Source organism: Nesoenas mayeri, assembly GCF_963082525.1.
Source record: "Nesoenas mayeri genome assembly, chromosome: 3".
Classification (NCBI taxonomy): Eukaryota; Metazoa; Chordata; class Aves; order Columbiformes; family Columbidae; genus Nesoenas; species Nesoenas mayeri.
In genome coordinates, this window is record NC_137544.1 from 107,982,988 (window position 1) to 108,009,508 (window position 26,521).

A 26,521-nucleotide genomic window follows, 5' to 3' on the forward strand; every position below is an offset into this window, starting at 1 on the left:
AATTGGCAGAAAGCACCACCACTGCTTAAATCTGTCATGTTGCTGTCTCTTCCCATAGCAGCACATGGAAGACCAGAGTATGAGAGGGGGCAAGAATGAAACCTCTTTTCGTTTATAGGATTAAATGTGAGGTAATGTCAAGGTCCTCCCCAACATACGTGACCTACATGACCTTCAGGCATGCCTCTTCCTCCAAGTACGTCTCTGGGCATCGTTTATTTCTACTTTTCCTTTTTCTTCCTCTGCATGAGTAATTGAGAGCTCTCCCATCATTTTCTCTAGAAAAGAACACCTCTGTATTTTGGTGGCAAAACAGCTGCAGTTTGACCTTAAGTGCCTTAACCTCAGCCAAAACCTCATCGCGTAACAGTGGATGACTTAGAAAAGCAGTTGTGTATTACCAGGAGGTAACTCCTATCCATATATGTGGAGGATGCCAGTTCAGTAAGTGGCCCCATGTGTGCATGTTGTGGTCATGAGAAATAGGTGTTGTAGGAAGGAGATAGCTAGAGGCTGTCATATTCTCTCTCCATGTTCGCCTGGAGGCTGTGGGCATGGGAGACATGGGATGCACTGAGTTATCTTTGGTTTGTCACTTATCTAGAAATGATGGGTGTGAAGAGTGCGGCTCACATAAGCTGTATGAGGAGCAGCTAAAGTCGCTTGGTTTGTTCATCCTTGAGAAGAGGAGACAAAGGAGAGACTCATTGCAGCTACAGCTTCCTCATGAGGGGAGGAGGAGGGATAGGTGACGATCTCTTCTCTCTGGTGACCAGTGACAGAACCTGAGGGAATGGCAGGAAGATGTGCCAGGGGAGGTTTAGGTTGGATATTAGGAAAAGGCTCTTCACCCAGAGGGTGATGAAGCACTGGAACAGGCTCCCCAGGGATGTAGTTATGGCTCCAAACCTGAGAATATTCAAGAAGCATTTGGACAATGCCTTCAGACACATGGTGTGAATTTTGATGCTGTCCTATACAGGGACAGGAGTTGGACTCGATCCTTGTGGGTCCCTTCCAATTCAGGAGGTTCTATGATTCATGATCGGAGTCCATCTAAAGCACAGTGGAACAGCAGAAGATCTCTGCAGCCATGTTCCTGGCCAGACTCCTGGCACATCTTACTGATCACTTAGGGGAAACATACTGGGCACCTCAAAAACTGAGCTTTTTATCTCAACAGCATGCAACTCTGAATTCAGATTATTTTTTCCTGCATTTGTAAAGAGGCTTTCTCCATTTGCTGGATGTCTTTTCTGCAAACCCCAGCACTGGGATTCCTCCCAAGTGAGCACAATGCATCAATACCATGGTTTGGTTTACTAGTGAGATGCTGAGTACATGCTTAGTATCATCCAGAGCTATTTTGTAAGACCTAGACTCCAGCATGGCATTCAAGGCAACTTGTATCATGGAATGGAAATTTAGGAGTAGTTCATGTCTGCAAGTGATCAAAAATGACAGCTGGATTTAGACCAACTGGGGCCACTGAGGGTTATTTACTCATCTCTCGATGCTGTGCAGTCAATTATTCTACAAAAAAACTTTTATAAAGAGGAACTTTGTGAGGCTGGATGGCCCAGAGTTTAACACAGCAGCACAAATTGGCAGCCCAGTTTCTCTAAAACAAAGTCTATTTTCACCTCCAATTTGAAGTTCTGCTCTTATTCAAAAGGATTATGGCTACATGTGCGTAGAAGATACTGGACATATTTGTGCTGCTATTAATGAAATGGCAAGCAGCGAGCACCGTGGTATGTGCTGCAGTATTTACACGTGGTGCTTGCAGTCTGTAATCACAAACTTTTCCTAAAATGCCTTTCCTTCTAGAAAACTGCTTGTCTTTGTGAATCCCCTGGTGAAACCCTCGCCAGACAGATCATTGTCCCTTATCCTGAAGAGATGAGAATAAGAAGATTATGTTTTGGGAGAAAGAAAGCCAGAGAAGACAGCTGCCCATTTTCAGACTTTTTTGGAGCATCATATTCTTCAGGTCTCAATTCCTTGAGCAAACCAGATGTGAATTGGCAATTGGGTCCACAGGTTTCTAGGCTGGGAACAGGCAGAGCCATCACATAAAGCCCATTTCCCTAGAACATAGGCAATAAAATATATGTGGCCAGAGAAGGGGATCAGCCTGTCAGTGTGTTCTCAGAATGTGTTCCAATCTTCTGACTTACTAGAGAAAAGACAGATACAGTGTCCAAACTCCATCCTTCAGGAATCGCTATAAAATATTGCAGTTGTCTGACAGAGGAGACTACAGATTGGACTTACTTCAAACTAGAGCCAGTTTGTGAAATCCTCACTGAGCAGCTTCATGGTGTAGCTCTCCTCTGTGTTATTTACTTTGAGGATGGTCTCTTCTTCGGCACACAACCACAAACGCAGCTTTCCCTTCTCACAAGGAAGTCTGAATTGAGTGACCAGCTGTGGACATTTGGTGCAAAGACTTCTTCAGACCTGATGTCTGAAAATGAAGTGTGCTGTGTTGGTTTGGTTTTTTTTTGAAAGCCAGTAAGATTTAAGAACGCAACCCCCCAGTACACTTAATAGAAGTCCTGTATGCCTTTGGCTCCCTGCATGAGACACACAACATACTCTTTTTCAAAGTGCCACCAGTGCGAGGGCAGCTTTACCCTTGTCTGCAGCTAGTGAGAGTAAGCCCAGAGCTAAGCTTTACCCTGTTACTCGACTCCTGGGTTTTGTGCTGCCCCGACTTAGCTTGGCAGCCTGGCTCTGTCTGATTATGAGAAAGAGCAGATCTCCCCCTCCCCCTCTCCTCGCTGCTCTCTGGCAAAGAACCGTGCGTGGGAGGACCGCGTGGCGGATGCTCAGAGACTGCTGCACTCATAATGACTAGTCACTTATAAAAGACGTTAGTGATACTATCACTAATGCTTTATTTGACTATTTATATTCATGTCTAGGGTCTCTGAATGAGATCCCATCAGCTTTGCGCAAAGGGACCAAATAAACACTAGCAATACCCATGTCTAATCAATAGTAAATATTCATAATAGCTAGTGCAATGATAAGAATAATAAACATCAGTGATAACACAGCCTGCCTGGAAATGTTCCTGATAGAGGGAGAGATGGAGGGGGAAACAAAGGAGGGGTCAGTCACAAGGTCCCTGTGCAGATCTGCCCTGGGGCTGGGAACTGAGGGATGACTCCTGCCACCAGAACTTTGTCTGCTGAGCCACCTTGCCCCAGACCATGGGCCAAATGGGGAGATCAGATTAAATAAGTCTCAGCCTTTCCAGCTCTATCCTGCCATCCTCTTCATGACCTGCCCAGTGCAACTGCTGGGGAACACCTTGCTCAGGGACCTGGCACATCAGCCAGTCTGTCTCTGGGGAAAGGGAAGCATGTAGCCTCAAAGAGACGGAAATTAAAAAAAAAAAAAAGCTTTTATCTGTCAGCAGGCTCACAGAATCTATAAAACAGAACCATATCCAACAGCAAACAGAAGCAATCTGAGTAAGTATGAAATGCATAAGTATTCTTTCATAGCGATAACAGCAAAAAGTTTTATTTGTTAATGACTCAATAACATTTAAAAAGCTATCTACTGGTCCCAATTACTTAAAGATTTTGTTCTAGCATTTCTATAGACAGGTGATATGTATTTTAAAGGTACCTGTCAGAAAAAAAATTAAAGTTTGCCTAGCACAGACAAATTTCAACTACAGTTTAATTCTGAATATTTTCTTTACAGCACTTGAGAAGAAACCAGACAAAGAGAAGATTTGTATTTCAGTGAGTATAAAAACGAGGAATATGGGAATATCCATGGAAATGCTAGCTAAATAAGGGGAAATGAGGGACGTACACGAGCCCTCTTGACTGCAGACTCTACTACAGTTACAAGCAAATGCTTGCATTATGTTCTTATGTAATGACAAGGGAAAGCATTTTCATTCATGAATGGAAATATTTATGACATATGTGGTCTAGTAATTTCCCTTCAGAATCCTTCTTCAATGTATCTCTGGAAATCTCCTACAATTTCAGTCATATTCCTGATATTATTTTCTATTCTTTCTGTATAATTTCACTTCACCTGCTCTAACATTTTTTCCAGTCTATTAACCACCTGAAAAATGAGAAAGCTTTACCTAAGCACTTCGCAATGGAAGTATGAATACCATATTATAACACCTGAAAGCACATGAACTGTTACCCAGATGCCACTCTGTAGCATTTAAAGAAAAACCTCACATTTAACCGTACCACCATGAATCAAGATTTTAAACCAAGGCTAGAAAAAGGTTTTTTGTGTGTTATTTTAACAAACCACTTTCGTGGAGAAAGGCTTTCTGCCAAGGGTATACTATGCTTTTTGACAGTCCCCAGTTCACAGAGCTAACCTGTTACAGTGCTAGGTTGAAGGAGAGCTATTACTGCAGTGCTTTGGAAATATTCACAATAGCACACAGCTGTTTTCGCTGGGGTTGACTTTCACAACACTGTAATGACAGTTAAAACAGTACCAAAAATCCTTGAGCAGGATGTAATCAACCTCAAATCTACAGAGAAAAATTGATAAACTGCTTTCAAGCGCCAAGAAAAACAACAGACATTTACAACGGCCTCTTCCTGATGTCCAGTTAGCTCAACCGAAATGAGATGTTTCTCAAAACAAAAGTAGGACAGACCAGAGAAGAAAAAACCCTTGAATATTTTTATGAATTTTTCTACACAGAAACCCAGAAAGACTCAGACACTGGAAACCACCACTGATCCCTCCTGCCCCTGTAACATCAGTCAGCCTGTAAATCCAGTTCATGAGTGATAAAATGCTTGTTTTCCAACATTTTTCTCTTGCCTCTTTCAGACACTTGGAAAGTTTCTGTCTCTCCAGTGGCAAAGCTATTATTATATATCATCTTCATTACTCATAGAGCTTAATAGCTATCCAGCAACTGGAGTCACCACATAACCCCAGATTTATGGCTTTTCTCAGGATGTCAGGCTAACAGAATACCTAGGTGTTCCCAAGAAATGCCTCAATCGCTTTTCACTTACCCCAGCCGAGTCTCAGCAGTTGTGGGTAGAGCAGAATGGAAAAAAGACCTCATATGATAGTGTATCTAAACTTACCAGAAAGAAAGAAGCTGGGGTGCTTGTTCTTTAAGTGTCTCTAAAGATGGTTTGCATAGCTGGATCTCAGCTTATCTATGCTTTTCTGCTTTTGCTTCCATACATGGATCTGTTCCCAACAGTAACTTCAAGCTGTCGAAAAGAAGCTATCTGGCAGCTTTCAACTTCATCTGACACGTAAATGAGCAAAAATAAATAAATAATAATCTTTTCTGCTGGCTCCCTTTTTATTTGATTTGCACCTCAGAACAACTTTTTTTTTTTTTTTTTCCCCCCTCCTCTCCCCAGAGTAAGACTTTGCTGTTTTTTTTCAAAGTAATTCTTGGGTGGAGGCAAACAGAAATGATCAAGGCAGATTCTTCCTTTGCCTTTCCTTCAGGCTCACATAATTTTGTTCTCAGATTTTATTTATTTTTTTTTTCCTTTGCTTTGCTTAGAGGTCAGGGTTTTGCATGATTACTACTTGGAAGCATGTCAAGGAAATATACATCATGTCCGTATCAAGGGAAGGTTAAGAGTCAAATTTTTGGAGAGAGAAAGATTATAGAAGAGCCATGTGACTTCTCCCAGATTAGCAGCAGTAGCAGGAGTAAGCATTCCTCTGATATTACAGTAGCCACCATGGGACATGCCTGAAACACTGAAAAGTGGAAACTGCAGTTTGGAAACTCCTTGCAGATGTATTTGTGAATAAATCACTCCTTGTTCTCCTTCCTACTTTCCATACTTCATACATTTCAGAAAGGGCTGATAAAAGACAAAAATATGCACAGGGAGCCTTGTGTCACAGGTCAGGAAAGTAGTCATATAATTAACTTTAACTCTGCCCTGTGTTATCTCTGCTGTGCAAATGGGAATGTTAAGGGCTCTGGTGAAAGGGCAAGACTAAGTATATGCCATTATTATTGTGGCAACTGGGAGCAAAGAAGGTATTGGGGGCCTAATTGATTGCTTCAGACTGAGGTCCCTGGATAAAAGAAAACTGGTGAAAGACAATTCAGGCATTTAGATATCTAAGGCTGAATGTAGGTGTCTATATTTAGGTGATTTGCATTGAAAATGTCATCCTCAAACTTGGTGGTTTTGATTAATTGCAGGAGAAGGAAATTCCTTGTATATTCCCACACAAGAATGACCTTGACTGTTTGAGATTTTTCCTTAACATCTGTTGAACACTTGGCAGAATAGAAGGTTTTTTAAGAGCTTACCAGCTCTACCTCTACAATTAATGATAAACTACCTTATTTTACTATTTTATTACAAATTGCCCAATTAGAGATACAGCTTCTAATGGCCTATTTGAGTTCTGCTGTTTGGTGTCTCAGAAATTAGAGGTGGGGACAGAAAGCAGTGGGGAGGAATGTTTGTATAGATGGGGATCCTGGGAGGACTCCAGCATACAGCATCCAGAACAAAGATAGCTGCCCTGCAAGCACAATCCTGTGTTCCAGAGCAAGGAGAAGGCCCATGAAAGCATGAAATAGGCAGCCAAAGGAATCACTTCAAAAGATGAATAAGTATGAAGGGGACCCTCTGGTTTTTACCATGCCAGCCAAATGATTGATGCCTGTCATTTGGGGTGGTGGGAAGTAATGGGAAGAGAAAAATCTCTTCTGGAAATCTGTCCTGGGGTTTCTCCAGCCTTTCAAAAGCAGGAGCCAAGTTCATCCTAGGGTGATACTTGAATGGAAAAATATGCCTCTGTTGCCTCTCAGAAACGTTTGGTGACTCTGGATGTCTATGCTCTAGTATAAATCAGAACATGATTCATCAAAGCACTTAAATTCCTACTTAAATTAAATACTGAAAAACACTTTTGACTTCCCTGGAGTTATTAATGTGATTTTAATTCTATGCTTTACTAGATTGTCCAGATATGGACATGAAGCTACCACAAAGAAGCATAAAAGCCAAACAAGATTTGGCACTAATGTGAGTGTATCTGTGTTTCATGGGTCTCTTGACTTCCATGCATTGCTCCTAAAAACTCTAATGGCTAACCAAATGGGCTAAGAAAAGAAATACTGTTGTTTCAACCCATTGCGTGTGTCCTTCTTTCCTGAAGGAAATGTTGAAAACCACAGGTGTGCGTAACTGTAGAAAAACATAGTGGCTTTGAGAATAACATAATAATGCTGCACTCAGAGATGTGGAAACCACAAGGTCAAGGGGTTAGGCTGTTTTCTGGCTTTGATCTGCCCTTCTGCACAGCAGCTGCCTGTCACGCTCTGGATGAATGACAGCACCCTCTTTGAACTCCACTTTCTACACAGACTGGCCAAAGAGCTTCTCATAATTTCCATCAAGAGCTTTTCCATTCGTCCCTGCTGGGAGAGGTGAAGTTTGTATCACGGCATGTGGGTGATAAGGTGAAAGAAATTTTCCTAAAGCAAAAGAAAATATAGGCAGCAGTGTTGCCAAGCACCAAGTGGGCCACAGGGAGGTAGAAATAAAACACCATTACCCTTTGTGTGCACTGACTTGTCTCCTGCTCCCCAAACAAGAAGGATGGAGGGAGAAAGTACATCTTTGGACGTGAGACATGTGGAGGACATCAGCAGCTCTGTTTGGCATAGCACCAGATGAATTTGCAGAAGTGCTGGTGAGTGCAGACCTGGGATCAGGACTGGTGCCTCTGCCAGACCAGGGTGGTGGGGCTTTGTCTCCTGAGGTCTGGTCCCCTATGGGGATCCCCCCATCTGCCCTGATCTCATCCCAGGACTGCACACTTTTCTGCAGAAAAACCTTCCCAGCTTCTCATTCAGCAACCAGGTGCTGCATCTCCAGGTTTTTGTTCCAGGAGGTTATACTTTTTTTGTGTCATCCATCCTCTGCCTGTCACAGTCAATTCTGTAGCCTTGAGATGAAGTTGGGCCTTAATCTTCAGAGCCACTAGTGCTCTTTCCTAAGCTGTGTGCTGCAGTTTTGAGCCACCAAAGAGGTGCAGAAATGTCTTTTATGAATATCAATATGAATTTCACAAGAGTGATTTAAATATAGCTGACTGCTTTCCTGGGAGACCCTGTAGCTGTGTTCTCACTGCAGCAAAAGATGCACCATATGCCAAGCATTCACAGCCGTTTCCCAAAGACCGCCAGGGACTTTTTATTCTGCATTTGGCTTGCACATGGCTCCAAATAAAGGCTTGCTGGGCAGAAGGGGTGGAGGTACAGGCCACATCTGACATCTTCTGTACATTCAGATGTGCTGCTCAGCTGCATTTAAGCAGCATTATGTGCTACGAAAGCTGGACACAACTCTGAGCAACCTGATCTAATATGGATGTCAGCCCAGCTTTGAGCAGGGACTGGACCTCCAAAGGTCCCTCACAAGAAAAATTATCCCACGATTCAGTGAGAAACTCCCTTTAGGACATAGTCATATGAGGAACAGCAAGGAAATCTGAACTCCTGGGGTACTTGAGTATTTTTCTGCCTTCCTGTTGTTTTTTGTGGCTAACTTACAAACTCCTTGAGCATGGTCAATTTCTCATTCCATGTACACAACCTGTCTCTAATGTTATTTGAACCTTACTGCACTGCAAATGAAAATCCACTCTTTCCCCCTTTTTTTAAAAAAAAAACAACAACGTGATTAAAATGCAGTTGGGCCTGTGCCCAGGTAAAGCACAAAAACGTCAGGCAGCTGTTCTTTTCTTGTGTTAAATATGTAAAGCTTTGTAAGTGAATAAAACTTTTTCTGTTTAGGGTAAGCAAATATACCTCCAAGCTGGGGAGTGTCCAATTCTTAGTGATCATTAAGTGATTGTTTATTTCACAAAGGCATAAATTACTGTGCCTTCAGGACAAAGCTAATAGAAAAAATGCTAATTAGTGTTGGTCAGAAATTTTCCAATGGAACATTCCTCTGTCAGAAACTCTCCTGATTAGTCAAAGTTGAAATGTTCCACAAGAAATTATTAATTCTGCTGAATCCCCAGTAGCCCATGGTGGGCTGAGGTGGGGTAGAGTGCAAGTAGGGAAAGAGGGAATCCATCAAAATCCTCTTGCTCATTGTCTGCCGATTTACCTGCCTGGCTATAAGCCCTGTGGCATCACTATGCACTGGATTTGTGGGGAATCTGCCATGCAGACAACATGCTGGAGGACAAGTCCTGGAAATTCCTGGTTCCTGGATGGGAGTGGTAAATATAGAAGTCAGGGAGCCTACTTGTCTTCCCAGCTCTCTTTCACAGGACACAAGCCTGGGAAGAGGTGTGCAAAGTGGCACCTTTTCCAAATGAGTTACCTCAGTCAGTTAAATCAGACCTTCTCCCTGGTTCCCAAAAGAGGAGACTTGAATTTTTTCTGGAATTTCACCAGAACAGCAGGAGGATCTGGTCTGATATTAGCTGTGTTCATTTGAACTCAGGTTTCTACAGTTATAGCTTCTCCATCCTCAACACATAGAACCTGCATGCAGTACTTTTTTTCATCTGACCTGCCTTTTTACAGAGTTGCCTCCAAGGCTGAAGAGATGAGGATCGCAGCAGCCTCGTCCCTGTGATATTCCTAAATTCAGAAATAGCCACAAGGGCTCCAATCTGCATGTAACTTGTGACACTTGAGGGCTCTGTGGCAAGACTGGAACTGAAAAGCCCATGAGTGCTGGACTTCTGTGGTGGTGACTGGAGGAGCCTGTTGATATGAGCTCACCCTGGACCTGCACTGCAGCCTTGGAGAGCACACATGCAAGCAGCATTGTGCTTAGATGGTGCGTTGATCATTGCACATTTGTTCCTGGTTATGCTTGTATCTGCTAACTCCTTTGCTCCACTCCTGCTGAAACCATCCTAGCTCTTTGGATTTCCACATTTCTGTCCTACAAAGTACACCCCTGGAGCTGAGCACCTGTGGGTGCAGTGGACATGACCTTTCCTTAGCTCATGCCACCTCTTCACATCCTAAGGCTGACAGAATGTGGTTCTAATGCTGATCAGAATATGGCAGTGACCAGGACTAAGAGTACCCTGAATTGCCAAGCATTAATATTTGATGCATTTCAATATTTAAAGAGCTTGATAAGATAATTTAAGAAACACTGTTGCTTTTTAAATTACTTGTAGATGATTTATAATGCAACAAATTCACTTGTAATGAACGATATTTTAGCTAGGGTAGACATATGGCTCAGAGAGATGCCTATATTTATTTAAAATATCAGAGATATGACAATTTTGAAGTTCTCTGCTAGAAACCTCTGGTCTCAATAGGCCAGATTCCCAGCCAGTGGAAGCAAGCATAGGATCCAGGCAGTACCTTAACAATTGTAGCAATTTTGTTGAAGGAAAGTTTTGCCTCTGGAAATAAAGTAAGAGACAGAGGGTTTCCCTGAAAGTTTTGTTTTCAGTGAAAATATTTGGATTGTCATCTAAAACTTGAAAACCACAGCTGGAAAAAAAAATAACTGCAGGTTGCCAAAAAAGAAGAAAAAATCCCTGCTACCTTTTCTTTCTTGATTTATTTGTTTTCCTAGAAACATCCTGATGTGAGTGACTGCAGCAGTTTATGCTAGATCAGGATCAGACCCAATACTGATAACACTGTCACTTGCTTGATAAAAGCCATATGAGTCTACATAGAGTTCACTCTGGCAGCCACATCTCTCACAGATATCACATAGCTGCTGTGTCCCTGAAGGAGAGGGCAGGGAGGTGATGGCACAATTCATGCGATGATAAATGATCTGCTTTATGTAATATAATATGCTTCAAATGCACCCAACGCACCACGGAAACTATGCAAGGAAAGCCAAGAAACCTCTGTACAATAGCACAGAGATAGTCTGTAAAGGACAGTACACTTGGTTACCAGTGAGGGAACATTCTGCATGAAACATCCGCTTTGTTTCTGATTGTCATAGAATCATAGAACGTCCTGAGTTGGAAGGGGCCCACAAGGATCATTGAGTCCGACTCCTGCCCCTGCATAGGACAACCCTAAAGTTCACACCATGTGTCTGAGGACGTTGTCCAGTCTCTTCTTGAATACTGTCAGACTTGGGGCAGTGACACCTCCCTGGGGAGCCTATTCCAGTGCTCCACCATCCTCTGGGTGAAGAACTTTTTCCTAATGTCCAACCTGAACCTCCCCTGGCACATGTTCCTGCCATTCCCTCGGGTTCTGTCATTGGTCACTAAAGAGAAGAGTTCAGTGCCTACCCTTCCTCCTCCCCTTGTGAAGAAGCTGTAGACCACAATGATGTCTTCTCTCAGTCTCCTCTTCTCCAGGTCAAACATACATACAAACATACCTTTCCTCCAAGCCCTTCACCAGCTTCCTATCCTGGTCATCAATGGAGGTCTCTAAACATGTCATCAAAAGATGAGCCTTGGAGCAAAAATTCATACCTGCTGGAAAACCTGGAAAACCCTGGAAATCAGATGGTACTGGTTTTACGGTGCATAGGAATTTTCTCCAGCTGCCCCTTGGTAGTCCAGAGAGAATCACCACACTTTCTTTCCTTCCCTAAACCACCACTGGGGTCTAAGCCACTCTTCACCTCCTTCCCCTCTGATGATCCTGTCTGCTGCTCAAACACCACCCAGTTCAATCAAATTGTATGAGTCCAGGTAATTAAAAAAATAATTTATCAACTTGTACTTGATGAAAAAGTGGAAAGTGAAAAGTTCTTTTTTTTTGTGGTTTTTCCTGCTGCATTGCTAGATTAGTCCAACTCACTGCCTCTGCCTACAAACCATGCCTTGCTTATAGCCTCAGGTGTTTGCTAGTCCGGCAGCCCTTTCTGAAGCCAGAACAAGGGCAGAGGAGGGAGAGATTTACTCTGTCGTAGTGCTGTTTTCTATGAAAACCAGCCCATTGCCCCACAGGTACCTGGGCCAGGTGCATTAGCAACTGGAAGCTCAGTTTGCAAGTGGAAGCTGGCTATCTCATTTGGCCTTTCTCTGCTCTGTTTAATTCCCGTGCAAAACAGAAATGATAAGACTTTATTGCCACTGTTGTGTCACTTTGGATTTAGGTGGCAAATTTTGTTTGCTACTGTAGGTGTGGAGGGACTTGGAACAGAAAGGTTTTATTCTGCTGGTTTTCTAGGTATGGCTATAATGCAGTTAGGAGAAGTAATCATTTTTATTTTTCACCAGTGAAGAAGGTGGCACATGCAACAACTGGTACAGCAAAAAAAATTCATCTGTCCCAGAAAATGTGAACAAACATGACAGAAGTGTAGCAAAGCAACAGTTGAAGACTTCAAAATGTTGACAGTCTTATGCTTGATAAAAGGAAGAGAAAGGCAAAAAGAATGGAGTTGAACATTTCCGATCATGGCAAACCACCTGGGAGCAAGCACCCAAGGGCAGGTTTTCTGAATGTCCCTAGCACAGCTCTGCCAGTCATTCTGCAACCAGACAGGATTTTGGAGCTCTGAATGGTTGAATATTGCAAATTTCAAAAATTTCTCTACTCTACACTTTGCTTATGATCTGATACTCTTTTGTCTTAAATAGTCAGGAAATCCCATCTTTTGGTTTCTTCCTCTGGCATGAAACCATGACCAGGTTGCCCCAAGCCAGTGGGGCTGCCAAGATAAAAGTGGTGCTTTTTTGAAGAGAGCTTGGTCACAGAATTTTACCTGAAGGTGTCCATCATCCTTGGTATCCCAGAGGTCATTTTTGGCCCTCTGGGATTAGGAAGGAGTTTTCCATCCTGTGGGAGGAGGAGTGTGGCTCAGGGGCTCCTTTGCTTCTGCAGTCATGTCAGGGTGATGGGATTCTGACAACATTTCTCCAGAGTGTTTTCATTTCTGTTCATCAGCTTGTTGGTGTGATAACATTAATCAGCACTTCTGTGGAAACAGTGCTTTTGGAGACAAACATTATAATCAGGATGAAGAGACGCTGATAAGTATTGCTAAAATTAAAAGCCTAAATTCAGCAAAATTGCTCTTTCTAGGAAAATGTATTTTGATCCAGAACTGCTGTTACCCACTAGCTCCATGCTGTCTTGATATAGCCAGGCATACTCGCAGTCTCAGGGGGTGGCACCTGTGTGGGAGTCCCCATAAAGATGTTCCTCAGATTTCCCCAGTGGTACTTTCCTCAGTGTGTCAGTGATCTCCCTCTTATACTGTCATCTGACCAGACAGTTGCTGTGAGCAGCTTTGTCTCCAGAGGGAAGACAGTCCAGAAACAGAAAACCCAGCTGATGATTGTGCTGGAAAAACTGGTAGCTGCCCACTACTCGCTGCAGCACTCTTCATTCCACACCCTGCAGCCTACTGAAAAGGTTTGGGGTTTCTCCCTGGTTGTTGTCATCCTTGTATGGTCCATAGATGTATCAGGGCTCTCTGTGACACTGTCCCACTTGCAGGGTAGAAAGAGAAGTCTCAGGGTGACACCTGAATGCCATTAAGACAAGAGATGCCATGTACACATACTCCATTGACCTTGCTATCTGATCTCTTATCACCACCAGAGATCATAGAATCATAGAATCATTTTGGTTGGAAGACACCCTCAAGATCATCGAGTTCAGCCATTTACCTAACACTGGCACTAAACCATGTTCCTAAGAAACACATCTATATGCTTCTTTTAAACACTCCCAGGGATGGTGATTCCACCACTTCCCTCGCCAGCCTGTTTTAATGCCTGACAACCCTTTCCATTAAGAAACTTTTCCTAATATCCAATCTACCCCCCCCCACATCCAGCACTATTAACTCCTTAGTGGATGAATGGCTTTTCCTAAGGTGACTTGAGCCCTTCTTCCATCCCTGGCAGCCTCTTAGACGTTGCCTGACCCTCTCTATTCATGGTGACGTGTTTCTCAGCAATTTGTAAGCATGAATTTCTCACTATAGAAAACCAGCCACATTGGGCATGCCACATGTTCCTGCTCTTCATTCTCTTGAACTCTCTGGCTTGCTCATTGCTCTATTGACCCTTCATCACACACTCCAGAAGCCCCATGACCCATGCCATTCAAGGATGGGTAGAGACACCTTCACAGCTTTATTCATCTACCTTTTTACGTCAGTCGAAAAAAAATGTCCCAATTTAGCATGGTGGAGACTTGCAGCATGTGATCAAGCACAAGGAGACCATGTATGTGTTTGAAGTCAAAGGGCAAAACTGAAATCCCCTATTAATGCTTTAATTTGTGGGGCTGCAAAGGTCTCCCTGAGGAAGGGGCTGTCTCTGTTTTCCCCCTGCCATCTCTGTGCTCCAGGCTGTGATCTCTCCTGGATGTCTGTAAGCCTTGCTGGAGGCAGCAGCTACAGCTATGGGGGCTGGAAAAGGGTAGTTCTTCGCAATCCTTGGTGCAACAGTACAAACTGGAGTAGATAAATATTCATATCCAGAGAGTCATGAAAGGGTGTAACGTCAGTGTTAGTGTCACCACAGTCAGGTAATTTGTGCATGAACGTGACTAAATATTAAAGGAAGATATCTGTTTACCCATAAACCTGCCAAGGGTGTAGCATTTCAGAAGTATTTCATGGCCTATAAAACTGAAATGCAAAGCCTAAAAGTATCACTTCCCACTGGAAAGCATGAAATGGCTCACACTGCCAATGCTGGGGCCATAAAGCTGCAAGTGCACAGCTCTGTGGCAGCCAAGCTTCTTTTCTCCTACCCATAGTCTGAAGGAGTGAGAGTTGCTTCAGCCTCCACGAATGGCCTCGTGCTTTACCATCTCTCTGGAAAGCATGAGGAAAGCAGAGGAGAAAATATTATTTTTTACTGTTGAGTATTACTGCTTATACTTCATATATTGCCACTTAATAATGTTAATGCAGTTCATACAACACAGGACAGTTTTAATATACAATTAATATATTTACTAGGTAATCATTAATAACTTCCTGCATGTTCTCAGGGGGCTGAAAGCAAGCCCCAGGCTGGCAGAGCAGCAGTCCTAGACAGTGTGTCGGATCAAAGATTAGGTTTCCTAAATCTTTTCCTTTCCTCAAGACTATCTGCCAAAAATGTTTGCTTTGCCCTCAGCTGCAGGGCAGAAAGGGAAGGAAGGGAGATGATTTCACCTGCTGCTTCCTTTTGTATTGTCAGAAACATGCCCCAGTCACTTCTTTCTTTGTGTGTGTGAATTGATTAAATGGTGGCCTCTCGATGCCCAGAAGAGAGACCTGCCGTTCCTGGGTGAAGAATTGGCTCCCCTCACCCACCATGAACCATGCATTTGTGGGTGGCAAGAAGTTGCTTAAAGGAGAACATTTCAGGAACAGCTCAGTCATCAGAGACAACTCTCATCTTCCCACTACTGCTCATCAGAAATGATACCTGGAAGACCACCATCATGTGAGGCACAGCACTGCCCCCAACATTCCCACTCTTTTCTCAAAGTACAAAAAAAAGGGTGATGCCAACAGCATCAGCAGAGGAAAATAAGAAGAGATACTAGGAAATCTTTTTTCCTCATTAGGGTGGTCAAACATGGGCATGGAAGCCCTGAGAGGCTACAGCATCTCCATGCTTGGAACCACTCAAACCTCAGGTGGACATGTCCTTGAGCAACCTCATCCAAGCCTGACCGCAATTCTGTAATTCTCTGTATTTCCAAGATCCAAAGGTTCGATAGAGAAAGTTTCCTGGAACTGTTGACTGACACTTAATCACCGGCATGCCAAGGGCAGAGGTGCAAAGCCCAGCATTTCTGTAGCGGGAGCGGGCTGCCTCCAGATTTACGCCTTGTGACAGACACCCTAATCTTTACACTGTGTTTTGTCTTCTGCTAGTTTAATATTCAGGACTGGAAGGAAGTGGAGACAGAGACTGATCACTTGATCCTTTAGCAGTGATTATTATTAATTCATTCATTTGAACTCATTTGGAATTTATTTTTTCTTGCTTTTGAAGCCTGTGTTTGTATAGTTCAACAACATTACTTCTAGTGGCTGCAAAAATAAATACCTGACAGATCTAGTTTAGCAATGTGCCACCTGTATGTATGTTTTCTAATGCATAATAGTAAATATATGCTTGTTAGGAATATATGATCTATAAATCAAATTTTCCAAGGTCTTTGATTAATCTTTGTGAGTAGTGTGAGGAAGATTACTTTCACCTTGTCACAAGAAATCCCTAGTCTGGGGTCTAGTAGCAACCACTGCCACTGAGGTCACAAACCAGTTTCTGTTCACCTCTCTTTTGTTTTCATTTCCCTCTAACTTTCTGGGATATTCACCTCTGATGCTAAAATTTTCTATGCTGAGCCTCTGCCTGAGGAGGGCCTTAGACAGCCGTATTTTGGGAGGGAGAGTGCAGAGGGCAGTAACAGTCATTATTTTCCCCTCCCTCTTATGGCAAAGACAGTGGGATAACATTTGCAGAGTGGCATGAAAGCCCTCCTCTCCAAAGAGCTGGCTACAACCCACAGCTGGAAGGACCTGGCTGAGGCAGGCTTACAAGCATGCAAAACTATTGTATCAAACCTGAACTCAAAATATTTGCATGGGAAGTGGTGTGGTACAGCTCCACATCAAGACTCCATCCCTGCACAGGTAATGCCTGTTCTCATTTGTGGGTTGTTCCATTTCCCAGGCATCATCCCCAGGACAGGGGTGGGACAAGGGGATGGAACATCTCCTTGCTATTGTTATGAGTGGTCTTGCAGCTAAGTTTAGGCAGTTTAGGGCTGAACCCTCAGAGATGCTGAGGGCTACATAGCAATGTGAAAGGTGAATGTGCCTTTTTAGCTAGTTGATTTACTCAAAGAGCTGCTCAGCAAGTTTGAAGTGAAAAAAAATCTCTTATATCCGTTCTGATCACTAAGTAGGACAGTCTGGTATTTAGGCTTGCAACAGACCACCTTAAATGCTATTGTCAAGGACAATACATTCTGCTGGTCACCAGGTAACACTTTTCCAAAGCTCCTCTGAGCTGCCTGATGATCCTCACAACCTTCAGCTCCATGTTGGCTGATGTGCAGCAGTAGAAGGCCTTGCAGACAGCTGTGTTTGGCTGAGGGGGAACTGTGACCAAAGCCTTTTTGAAGTTGCTGAAGATTGTGGTAGTACTTGTTATGGTATGTATGCTACTCCTTATTCATATAGTTGCTCTCTGATGCTATTCAACATCCATCAAATGCTGGACTCTGTCTGCACCATCATGTGGCCCAAAGGCAGGTCAGGTTCAGTAAAAGTGATAGTGGTGAGTGACCATTGTGTTTTGGAAAATGCCAGCCTTGCCCATTCTCCAGGGTACTGGGGTGAGTGTGTTGGTTCACACAGGGGGTGCACCAGGATGGCTGCTGCAGAAAGTTTCACAGAATAAGTATTGAGTCATGCAACAAATGTCCTTGAATTTGAATGGCTTGGCTATGTTGGGATCCCAGCAACTCTCCTGAGGTTGGATAAAAAGAGATTTGGATACAAAGGAGGGAAATGGTAGTAGTGATTTATTTATAATAGTGATGCTATGATGAAACTATACATCTGATGACAATGCTAATGCCACACTTACAGTCTCTCTGTTGACATTGATATTATATCTAGGCTTCTCTAGAACAGACCATTGACTCATCTGATATTAAAAGCTTTCCTTTTTCTGTTTTAGAATTCAGCATGCCCTGTTAACAACGTTTGAAAAAACTTTTAACTGAGGCTTTTGAAAAAATGAGTTTCCAGGAGAGGAGGAAGCGTTGTCTCTAGACCTGTCACTCCCTGCCTGGTTGACAGCATGTTCTAATGGATGAGGCAGGGGTGTGAAGGAAAGACATGGTGCTTCCCAAAGCTATGCTTACTTGGTGCCATACTATGTGGTTTGCCGGCTGTGTGGCAAGAGAAGGTGAGGGGTATGGGGCAGGGATCTTGTGCTGCAAACATAGGTGCTGATGTAGTGCAAAAGGAGGCAATGGGCATATATTTTGCTATATGTAAGTCAGCCTGTCTATGTAGATCAGGGCTGCAGCCTGAAGGTTTGTCTAGATGAGCTCTTATCCCCATGCCCCCTCCCCTGGGTGTGTTGTCTCCACTAATGAAGGTGATGCTAATTAACAAAACGTTTTTGTAAAAGTTAGATCCTCGTTTAGAAATGGCCCACCGTATCTCCCCAGAGCATTCTTTTCTTTTTTTTTTTCTTCTAACCTTGGTTTTGTGCTATGATCTGAAAAATCCTGGTTCAGCCTGGAAAAACCTGGCTGGCAGAGATGGCATCTTTACTGATACCCCTGCTCTCTCTGCTCTCTGCTGGCAAAGCAGTTGCAATTTGATGTTTGTGTCTCTGACTTTCCACTCCCCACAATTACCCCTGGTTAAAAGTGCTGTTGTGCCACAGACTACTTGGTGTGATCTCCTGACTTGGAGGAGATTAAATAGCACAAGCAGCTGAGGATGTCTGGATGTGTGTCAAAGAAGGAAAATGGAAAGAATTAGTTTTCATGGTTTAATAAGTAAGTGACATACTGAGGCCTGTCTAGAAAAGCCAGAACAGCTGGCTTTTTGATGACTTCAGTCATTTTAAGGCCACCTTTTTGAAGTGTTTAGCAGCCTGATTTAATTCTTGATGGTCTGCCAGGTGGAGTATATTGGCTGCTCTGTCGTGCAGCATGAGGTGGTTGGTGCAGGTGGACACGTGGATATCCTGGTGGGAAGTTACCTGTGGTATCTCTAGTCCAATGGGTACCTTAGTGAGGAGTTCAACCACATACACGAAGTGCATGGGATTCTTAAGTGTATCTGTTTGTAGCACTTATGGCTACCTATACCATGCAAGAACTGTAGCAGATTCAGTTGCAACCCATTGTAGCACATATTTGATGATCAGCCATCTCTTAAGGAGACCTCCTGATTCAGTGCCATATAGGCAGATTGGATTGGAGGGTAGGTACCAAAGAGCCACCAGTAGTGCCTAGCATGTTTATGACAACAGGTTAGTCCTCCTGGAAACCTGAGTGACCACAAAACATGGTTTCTTCTACAGCATTAGGTTTGCCAGTTCAGATGAGATGTGGTATCTTCAGACATAGATTTAGCAAGACAATAATAAATCTGCATAAAACCCTACACTTACTCACAATAGAATTATGTTTTTAGCTAAACTCTAGCCTTAGCTTAAAGTGTAGCAAGGTCTTTTGGATTAAACTTGTCTTTTCAAGACCATAGAGTTATTCTTAGTTGTCTAAGCTCTTAAGGTTGCCAGAAATGTAAGGATTCTGGTTTAAAAACCTCCAAGAAATTTTATATCTGTGTTTCCAGTGTGTCTGGAAGCAGTGACAGATTCTTAATAATTTCAACTCCATTTGCAGAGCTAAACTGTGGTGTGATCCTGCTAAAGCTTCCTATCTGCCTGGAAATGAGTCAACCAGTGCTATGACAAGCATGGGAGCAGCCACTGTGCTGTTGGCATCAGCTGGAGTGTCTCTACGGAATGAACATATGTTCTCCAATGCAGCAACTTCATTTGCTGTTCCCTCGTTAACTTTTATGGTATGATTTTTCCCCCCGCTTAATTAAGAACTTTGACGTTTTGAGAGGTTTTTAAATTTTCCCTTTTCTGTGGGGGAAGGAAAAGGCAGATCCTAGGAGACAGAAGCTTTCATTGATGAAAACAATGAGATTTTTCATGTCCTGCCTAAGAAGAAAATTGGATTGAAACACTAGTGACTAGAACAACGTTCCGAAAGACCTTAAGGATTGGCAGGTTGTTAAATTTGCAACTGTGCTATCTGGTAAAGAGGAAGGAAGTTTAGATGGAGTTACATTAGGCTGGTGCATAGATCTCTAAAGACTGCAGAGTCCTCAGTTTAGTTCAGAAATGTTCTGCAGACTTGGTGGTGGCACTGGATGTTGCAGGTGACTATATCCGCCAGGCACATTGGTAAGATATCACAATAAAGAACAGAATTAGCAGGCACATGGCAATAAGAAATGAAACTGTGATGAAGCCAGAAGGAAATCATATTAATAAATATTTTAAAAGGTAGAGGTGTAATAAATGTTTATGTTCTCTGTGGTCAGAGCTTGCCTGTGGAATCTTCTGCATGTCTTTGAAAAGGAACTTAGAGAAGGTGGCCAAGACTTGTTCTGGATGGTCCAAACTGACGGAGGAGCTGCAAAATGAACTTGCAAATAAAATTAACTTTATTGAGCTGAAGAATGAATTTGCAAATAAAATTAACTTTATTTAACTGCAAAATTATGTCTATGCATGGAGGGGAGTCTTCAATATGCCTATGTGCTGTTTTTCTCTGAATTATCATGTAGCATTTACAAAGAATGTCTGAGGATTTGTGAGACATTATGTACAGCTCAGCACGGTCAAAAAGACGAATGAGATGTGAGTAATTATTAGCAGAGATATCCAGAGAAAAATAAACAACATTGTTATCCTGCTGCATAAACCCCACATGTGCCTCAGACTTGCACAAGACATGAAGCTTTGTGCACTCCGTCTCAGAGAATATGACGGGAGCAATGAAAGGATGAGAAGAGGGGATCTTGGAATGAAGGTATGGACAGGCGATCTTTAAGAAGATTTTAAATATGACTTGAAACAAAGCAACTGAAAGGGTCATAATCAAGTTCATGAATAAGAGTGAGAGCAGGGAAATAGTAGATGCTGCTTCTCATAACTGAAAACCTTCCAAAATCAGGATGGAAAGAACTCAGAGTGACCTGATCTTGTTGAAGATGTCCCTGCTCATTGCAGGGTGGTTGAGCTAGATGACCTTTCAAGGTCCCTTCCAACCCAAACTTTTCTATGATTCCACGATTTTTTAAAAAGCAATATTAAAACAGACTGAAGGAAGGATCCTTTTGCGTGGATTCCTCAGTGCATAACGAAGCTGTGGAGGTCCCTGTCAGAAGATGTTGAACAGACTAAAAATCTAAATGAGAGAAAGCTTAAAAACCACATAATTAGAAAACTCATGCAGAGTTGAGGTGTCAAAGGTTGTTTAACATGACAATAACTACCATGGCCTTCGCTGCGAGCTAAGATGCTGGGCAAATATGGCAAGGAAGAGATGTTTGTGCAGTGTTTCCCCCAGAATTTGTCCCTGACAACATGTGATCACACAAAGTACAGATAGACGTATGATGACTATGTCTGGTTTATATACGTGCTGAAAGAATAACTTTTCTCCCTGCCTATTTGCCTTCCTGCCTTTGTGTTTTCAGGTTTTTCAGAGAGGGGCTGTGTCCTATATGACCTTACAGGAATAAAGGTGTTGGAACCCTGTTTTGGTTGGACTCTTCTTTTTAATTCCTCCAAGGGATAGTGACAATGTAGCATACAAGGACAGTGACATTCAGATATTTGCAGTATATTTGAGACAATAAAGTCTACTTTGTTCTAAATAATCTGAAGAGCCCAAGTACAAGGTGTCTTACAGTCACCATACTCCATGTGCCCCTGAATGGCTTGGAACGAGTGTGTGACATGATTTAACAGTTTCAATGCTTGTCATCAAAAGTGGTGGCATTTTGGTGGCGTGGGATCCCATTGCGTGAATTTTTTCCTGAAACAGGGTAACTTCCATAAGGAAAGCACTTTGCACGTTGTGACTTACTCTAGCAGTGATTGCTTTCACTGCTAGAGTGAAAGTGTGAAAATTTCTTTTTATTTCTATCACTTGCTAAACCTGTTTTGGCTGGTGCAGCCCCTGCAAAGAGCTCTCTTCATGGGATGTGTTACTCAGAAATGATCCATCCTATTGCTGAGATTCAGGATCTAGTTTAGGAAGTTCTTTGCTTGCAAAGCAAACCTGGTGAGCATTTGCCGCCTGCCAATATAGTGAAAAGGAGAAAAAAAAATTATCTCTTTTATTTTATCCCTTAGCCTGACAAGGACAACTTTGTCTCTTGTATATCTATTAGTTTTAAATGTTGGTGTGAGCACAGGCACAAGAAGAGCCAGAGGCCACGAATGCATTTGCAAAGAGCAAGTTTTATTTTAGTTACCTCTCTACTGGGGGATCTCCAAAGCCACACCTGAGCTCCCAGGCAGAGGTGACACCAGCAGGGACGCAGGCGCTGGTGAGTTCAGCCCTGATGGAAGATCACTGGGCCTGCTGAGCTCACCTGTATTTCAAGGCTTCAAGCAGGTGCAGCCTCTCACTCTTTCTCAGAACAAAGCAGGAATCTCAGACACCAAGAGTTTCTCACAGGCCTATGTTATCTAACACAGAGGTGTGGCGATGAGGAGCGATTCATACAGACGCAGACAGACACGCACAGGCACAGAGTTCTTGTTAGCAGTGAGAGCGGAGCTAGGCAGAGTTGAGCCCACTTTTATTAACAGTTCTCAGTTTATAGGTTTACAGACACAGGACTGGACCAAGAGGTTAGACAGCGTGTTTTTTCAAAAAAATGTTATCTCAAACACACCACGTTCATGTTGTGACTGTTTTCAGTCACATTCCCATGCGTATCTTGTGGGCAGTGTCCCAAACCACTCATTCACACACCTAGGCCCAACATTCACATGTCATACATAGGGGGGCGGTTTTCCAACCTGAGATATCATTCTCACTGGCCTGGGCTATCACTCCTTACACTCATAAAAAACATACTTCTGTATAACCTGGCTAAGGCTATTTAGCTGGAACCGCACAACCTGCTGTTCCCACACAGAAGTTCTACTCATTAAGCATACAAGGTTAGTAAAACAATTAGTGTGATATGTGCTTTTTCTACAGACAGCTGCAAACCACTTGAGTGTATTTACATTTAAGCAACCTCTTTGCCATTCTTCCGCTATATTCCTATACAGTTGGTATTTGTGAGTATGAAATAAACTCCCATGGATCAGCGTCCAGTGAATATGTTGGGGATGCCTCCCAGACTGCTCTTAATGATGAGTGGCAGATGAGCCAGGAGTCCTTGTTTCACTCTCTGGAGCCAAATCCCTATCATAGCTTCCATTTGATAAAATGGAAATAATGTCACCTTGGTTAGTAGTGGTGGGGTAAAGACAAGTGTGTTTGCGAGGTGAAGGACTATAATGACAAGCTCTAGAGCTGGGGGAAATGAGTAAATTTGCCTGCAAAGTAGGCTTTGTTCTGTGTGATAAGTAGCATCTGAAAGTGTGAATGATGCAGAATGTTGAATTTTAAACTAGATGAGAGACCTTCATCTGTCTGATCTGAACAAGACAAAAATCCTGAGGACAAAATAAATATTTTATATTTAAAAAAACCCCAAACCCGTCCTCTACACACAAGAGGTTGTGACTTAGTGATTGACAGACTTGCAGATTCATTTCTAGGGACTTTTTCAGCTGTACTTTGAACTGGGAGAGACGCCAAAAGTTGTAGCACCTCTTCCATAAGCTGTGTTAGAAATTTAACTGAAAATATGCTTTAGATAAAAGAAAGGTTAAACACTTCTAGAATATCTAAATATCTCTTATCTTCATGGTACAATAATTTATCACCAAGTCTTGTGCCTGGAGACAGAGGAACAAATTGTCCTGTTTCTGCTTTTCTGTTGATGGACTCATTTCTGTCTGGTAGCTGTTTCATATGGCTTATTACTTTTTCTACCTTTTCCATATTAATAACATCTTTTCTTTGCTGAAATACATTTCTTATGAGAGCTGTCAATTCCTCTTACCCTCATCAGTTAACAAATCTGGCCAACATGTTTATGCACTGGACCAAATGCTCATCGTTGAGAGCAAAATGAACTAAAGTTACCACAGCTGATGTCTAAATCTGCTGACACTGCATTGCACTGGGAACAAACTGGTTTACTCAGTCTATATAGAGCCTTGTGAAGCAGAGAACTGAGCCCAGGTCGTGAGATGGATAAGGCAGGACTGAAGCATGATGCTGTGTGGTCGGTAAAAAAAAATTAAATGAGAGCCCAATCTCACTGGCACAGAGGAAAGGATTCCTCGGTTCCCCTTTGGAGGTAATGAATGAAATGTACCCAAGGGAGAAGGCAATTACTCCCAGACACATTTGGATTTTAGACTATTCTTACACTTGGTTAATGTTCTAGTAACTTCCTAGCACTGAATTACGAAATCTTTGCAGATTTCTGTTTCATTACAGTACAGTAATTATCATGATTGATGTGGACAAATGTGACCTTGAAAGGGCAATAAAAAGACATATGGCTCAATACTAAAGCAAATACATTTTAAAAATCAATTTTTGAAATAAAAATTGCAAGAACAATCATGCAAGTGTTACATCTTTGGGTCTGACTCTCTCACTTTTGCCTGGCTTTTGTTCTGCAAAATGTTTAGCAGCAGCCTCAACCACAGTGATGTGGAGTCTTACTCCCTCAAAAGACTGTACAGTGACAGACGTGCTTACTTGCTTATATCAAGTTAAAGAATATTTTGCTGTTTGACATCATTTTAGAGGAAGTGAAAATGTTGTTGGACACATTTAGTAGTATTAAAGAGGAAGATGTGAATGTGTTACAGGGACATAGATAAAAACTTCTCACTAAATATTTGTGTGAGCAAGAGTGGAGAGCAGACACTTTACAGAAAAGTGAACCGTGAGTCTGACCCAGCAAACAAGTTCGCAAACACATTTTCCAAGTATTCACTTGGTGCTGCGAACAACTAGTGCAGAAGAGAAATATGTCATCAGTTCTTTGTAAATTTCTGTGAGCAGGGAACTGATATGTAGCAATTTCCTCATTTAGCACCAACTTCTTTCTAAATTTTACTACCTCTGGAAGTTTGCTACCTTCAGATTGCTTTTCCTCCAGTGCTGAGTTACAGGAAAAGGAATAAAGTGTTTCTAACTGATACTTGGAAAAGACGAAATAATTGTTATAGGCTTGGTGAAAATGTCAAGCTCTTCCCTTCTCCTGGAGCTTCTGGCAGCTCCTGATGTACAGGCTGCACTCCCCTCTGCTGGAGGGAAACTGGGTGCTTGGTGGGTGAGGTGCCTTGGGTTGCTAGTGGAAGACAAAAACCAAGCTCTTTCTTCAGCTAGGGAGGTTTTCCTTTCACTGGCTGATGAAAAGCTGAGTGGGAGGCGGTAGATGCTGTGTCCTGTCCCTGGCAATGCACGTGTGCAGTTTAATGACTGTATTTTGCTGGCATGGATTTCTTATTCTTGTCACTATAAGATTTTTCTCTCAAATACTATATTTAACCTGATGCTTTGTCATGCTGCTGTCTCTGAACAACGAGCATACATCTTTAGTGAGCTATCTGCAGTATTTCCTTTAGTAACATTACTAGATTTTTATGGACGGTATGTATTATTGTACCTTTACCCAAATAATGGAAAAAAAAGATTTCATATGACTTCCATCTCCTCAATGTATCTGGATGTGTTTCGAGATGCAGTGCTTCAGGATTTGAACTAGCATGAATCAGTGACAGAGAAGACAGGCTTACTCAGGAAACAAGAGTACTTCTTTTATTTTAAATTCTCAAGAAAGTCATGTGTACATCAGGAAAATGTGATGCAACATGGGCCACCAAAATTCATCTTGTTGCCAGCTACTGATTTTGCAACAGGTCTGTCTGACTCTGGCAAGGCATGCCAGGTAGTTTTGAAGGTGCCAAGCACTGTAGATTTGTCCATTGCTCTGACTGTACTCACTATAACTGCCAGAGAAAAGGAAAATCACCAAAAAAAAAGACAGCACTTGTTTCTAGCTTTCTGTTTGCAGAAGGTTTTTTAGCCTGCTGGAACAAAGACTATGTCTTCCCGTAGTAGTACCTCTAGCTAGCAAGGATGGGGACCACGTTGCACAGGCTGTCTCTCCTGATGCATCCAGGTTTCCAGGAGCATCCACCACAATTGCTTATTCACCATACACTGTTTCCACAGTTTTCTGTGATTAAAGCTGATCACTGAATATCTGCAAATGGCTGAAATTCCTGCACAAGGACTAATGCTAAATAGGAGAGTCTAAATGGTATCCACTCGTGCTAAAGCCACACCGTCTTTTGATTCAGACCAGAAATTTCTCTCTTCTCTGTGGAATAAAAAGGGAAAGTCCTACTGGACAGCATGTTTGGGATTTGGCACTGGAGACCAGGTCAGGAGAATGTGACCTTAATTACCAGATTTCTTGCTTTTATTAGTACAGCTTTTACCATTTGATTTATTTTAGTGATGATGTTTTTCGTTAATTGTATGATAAACTCTGCAAAGCAAACTGTGCTGGAATCCATTGTCCTTGGATCACCTTTCTGAGTTCAGGTGTTAGACGGACACTACAAGTAAGAAAAAGGTGTCTTTTCGCCATAGTGATGTGCAGTAGTCTGACATTGAGACTTCCTGGAGCGCTCCTTAGTGCACTGCGAAAAAAATAGGTGGCATTGAAATATTTATTAAGGAATCCAACCCATGCTGGAAACTCACCTGACACATATTGAATTATATTGGAATATTGCCATTACTGAAAACTGTATTGGACACTCGTTTTCTTAACATCCATTTTGATAAACAGTCTTAGTAATTGAGAAATGAGTTCACCATGTGGCTAATTACAAATGAATCAGCAGTGTT

General features: G+C 42.4%; 1 protein-coding gene across 1 annotated transcript in view; it reads right to left on the bottom strand.

Annotated features, from left to right (window-relative positions):
• The window catches only part of SLC8A1 (solute carrier family 8 member A1), a gene marked incomplete at both ends in the record, with an annotated part of 142,725 nt that extends 137,639 nt beyond the window's left edge, over positions 1–5,086 (bottom strand). Inside the window, one exon of the mRNA XM_080341886.1 lies at positions 5,034–5,086. Within this exon, the coding sequence (XP_080198012.1) occupies positions 5,034–5,086 (53 nt within the window). The remainder of the gene's footprint in view (positions 1–5,033) is intronic.
• Between the last annotated feature and the right edge of the window lie 21,435 nt (positions 5,087–26,521).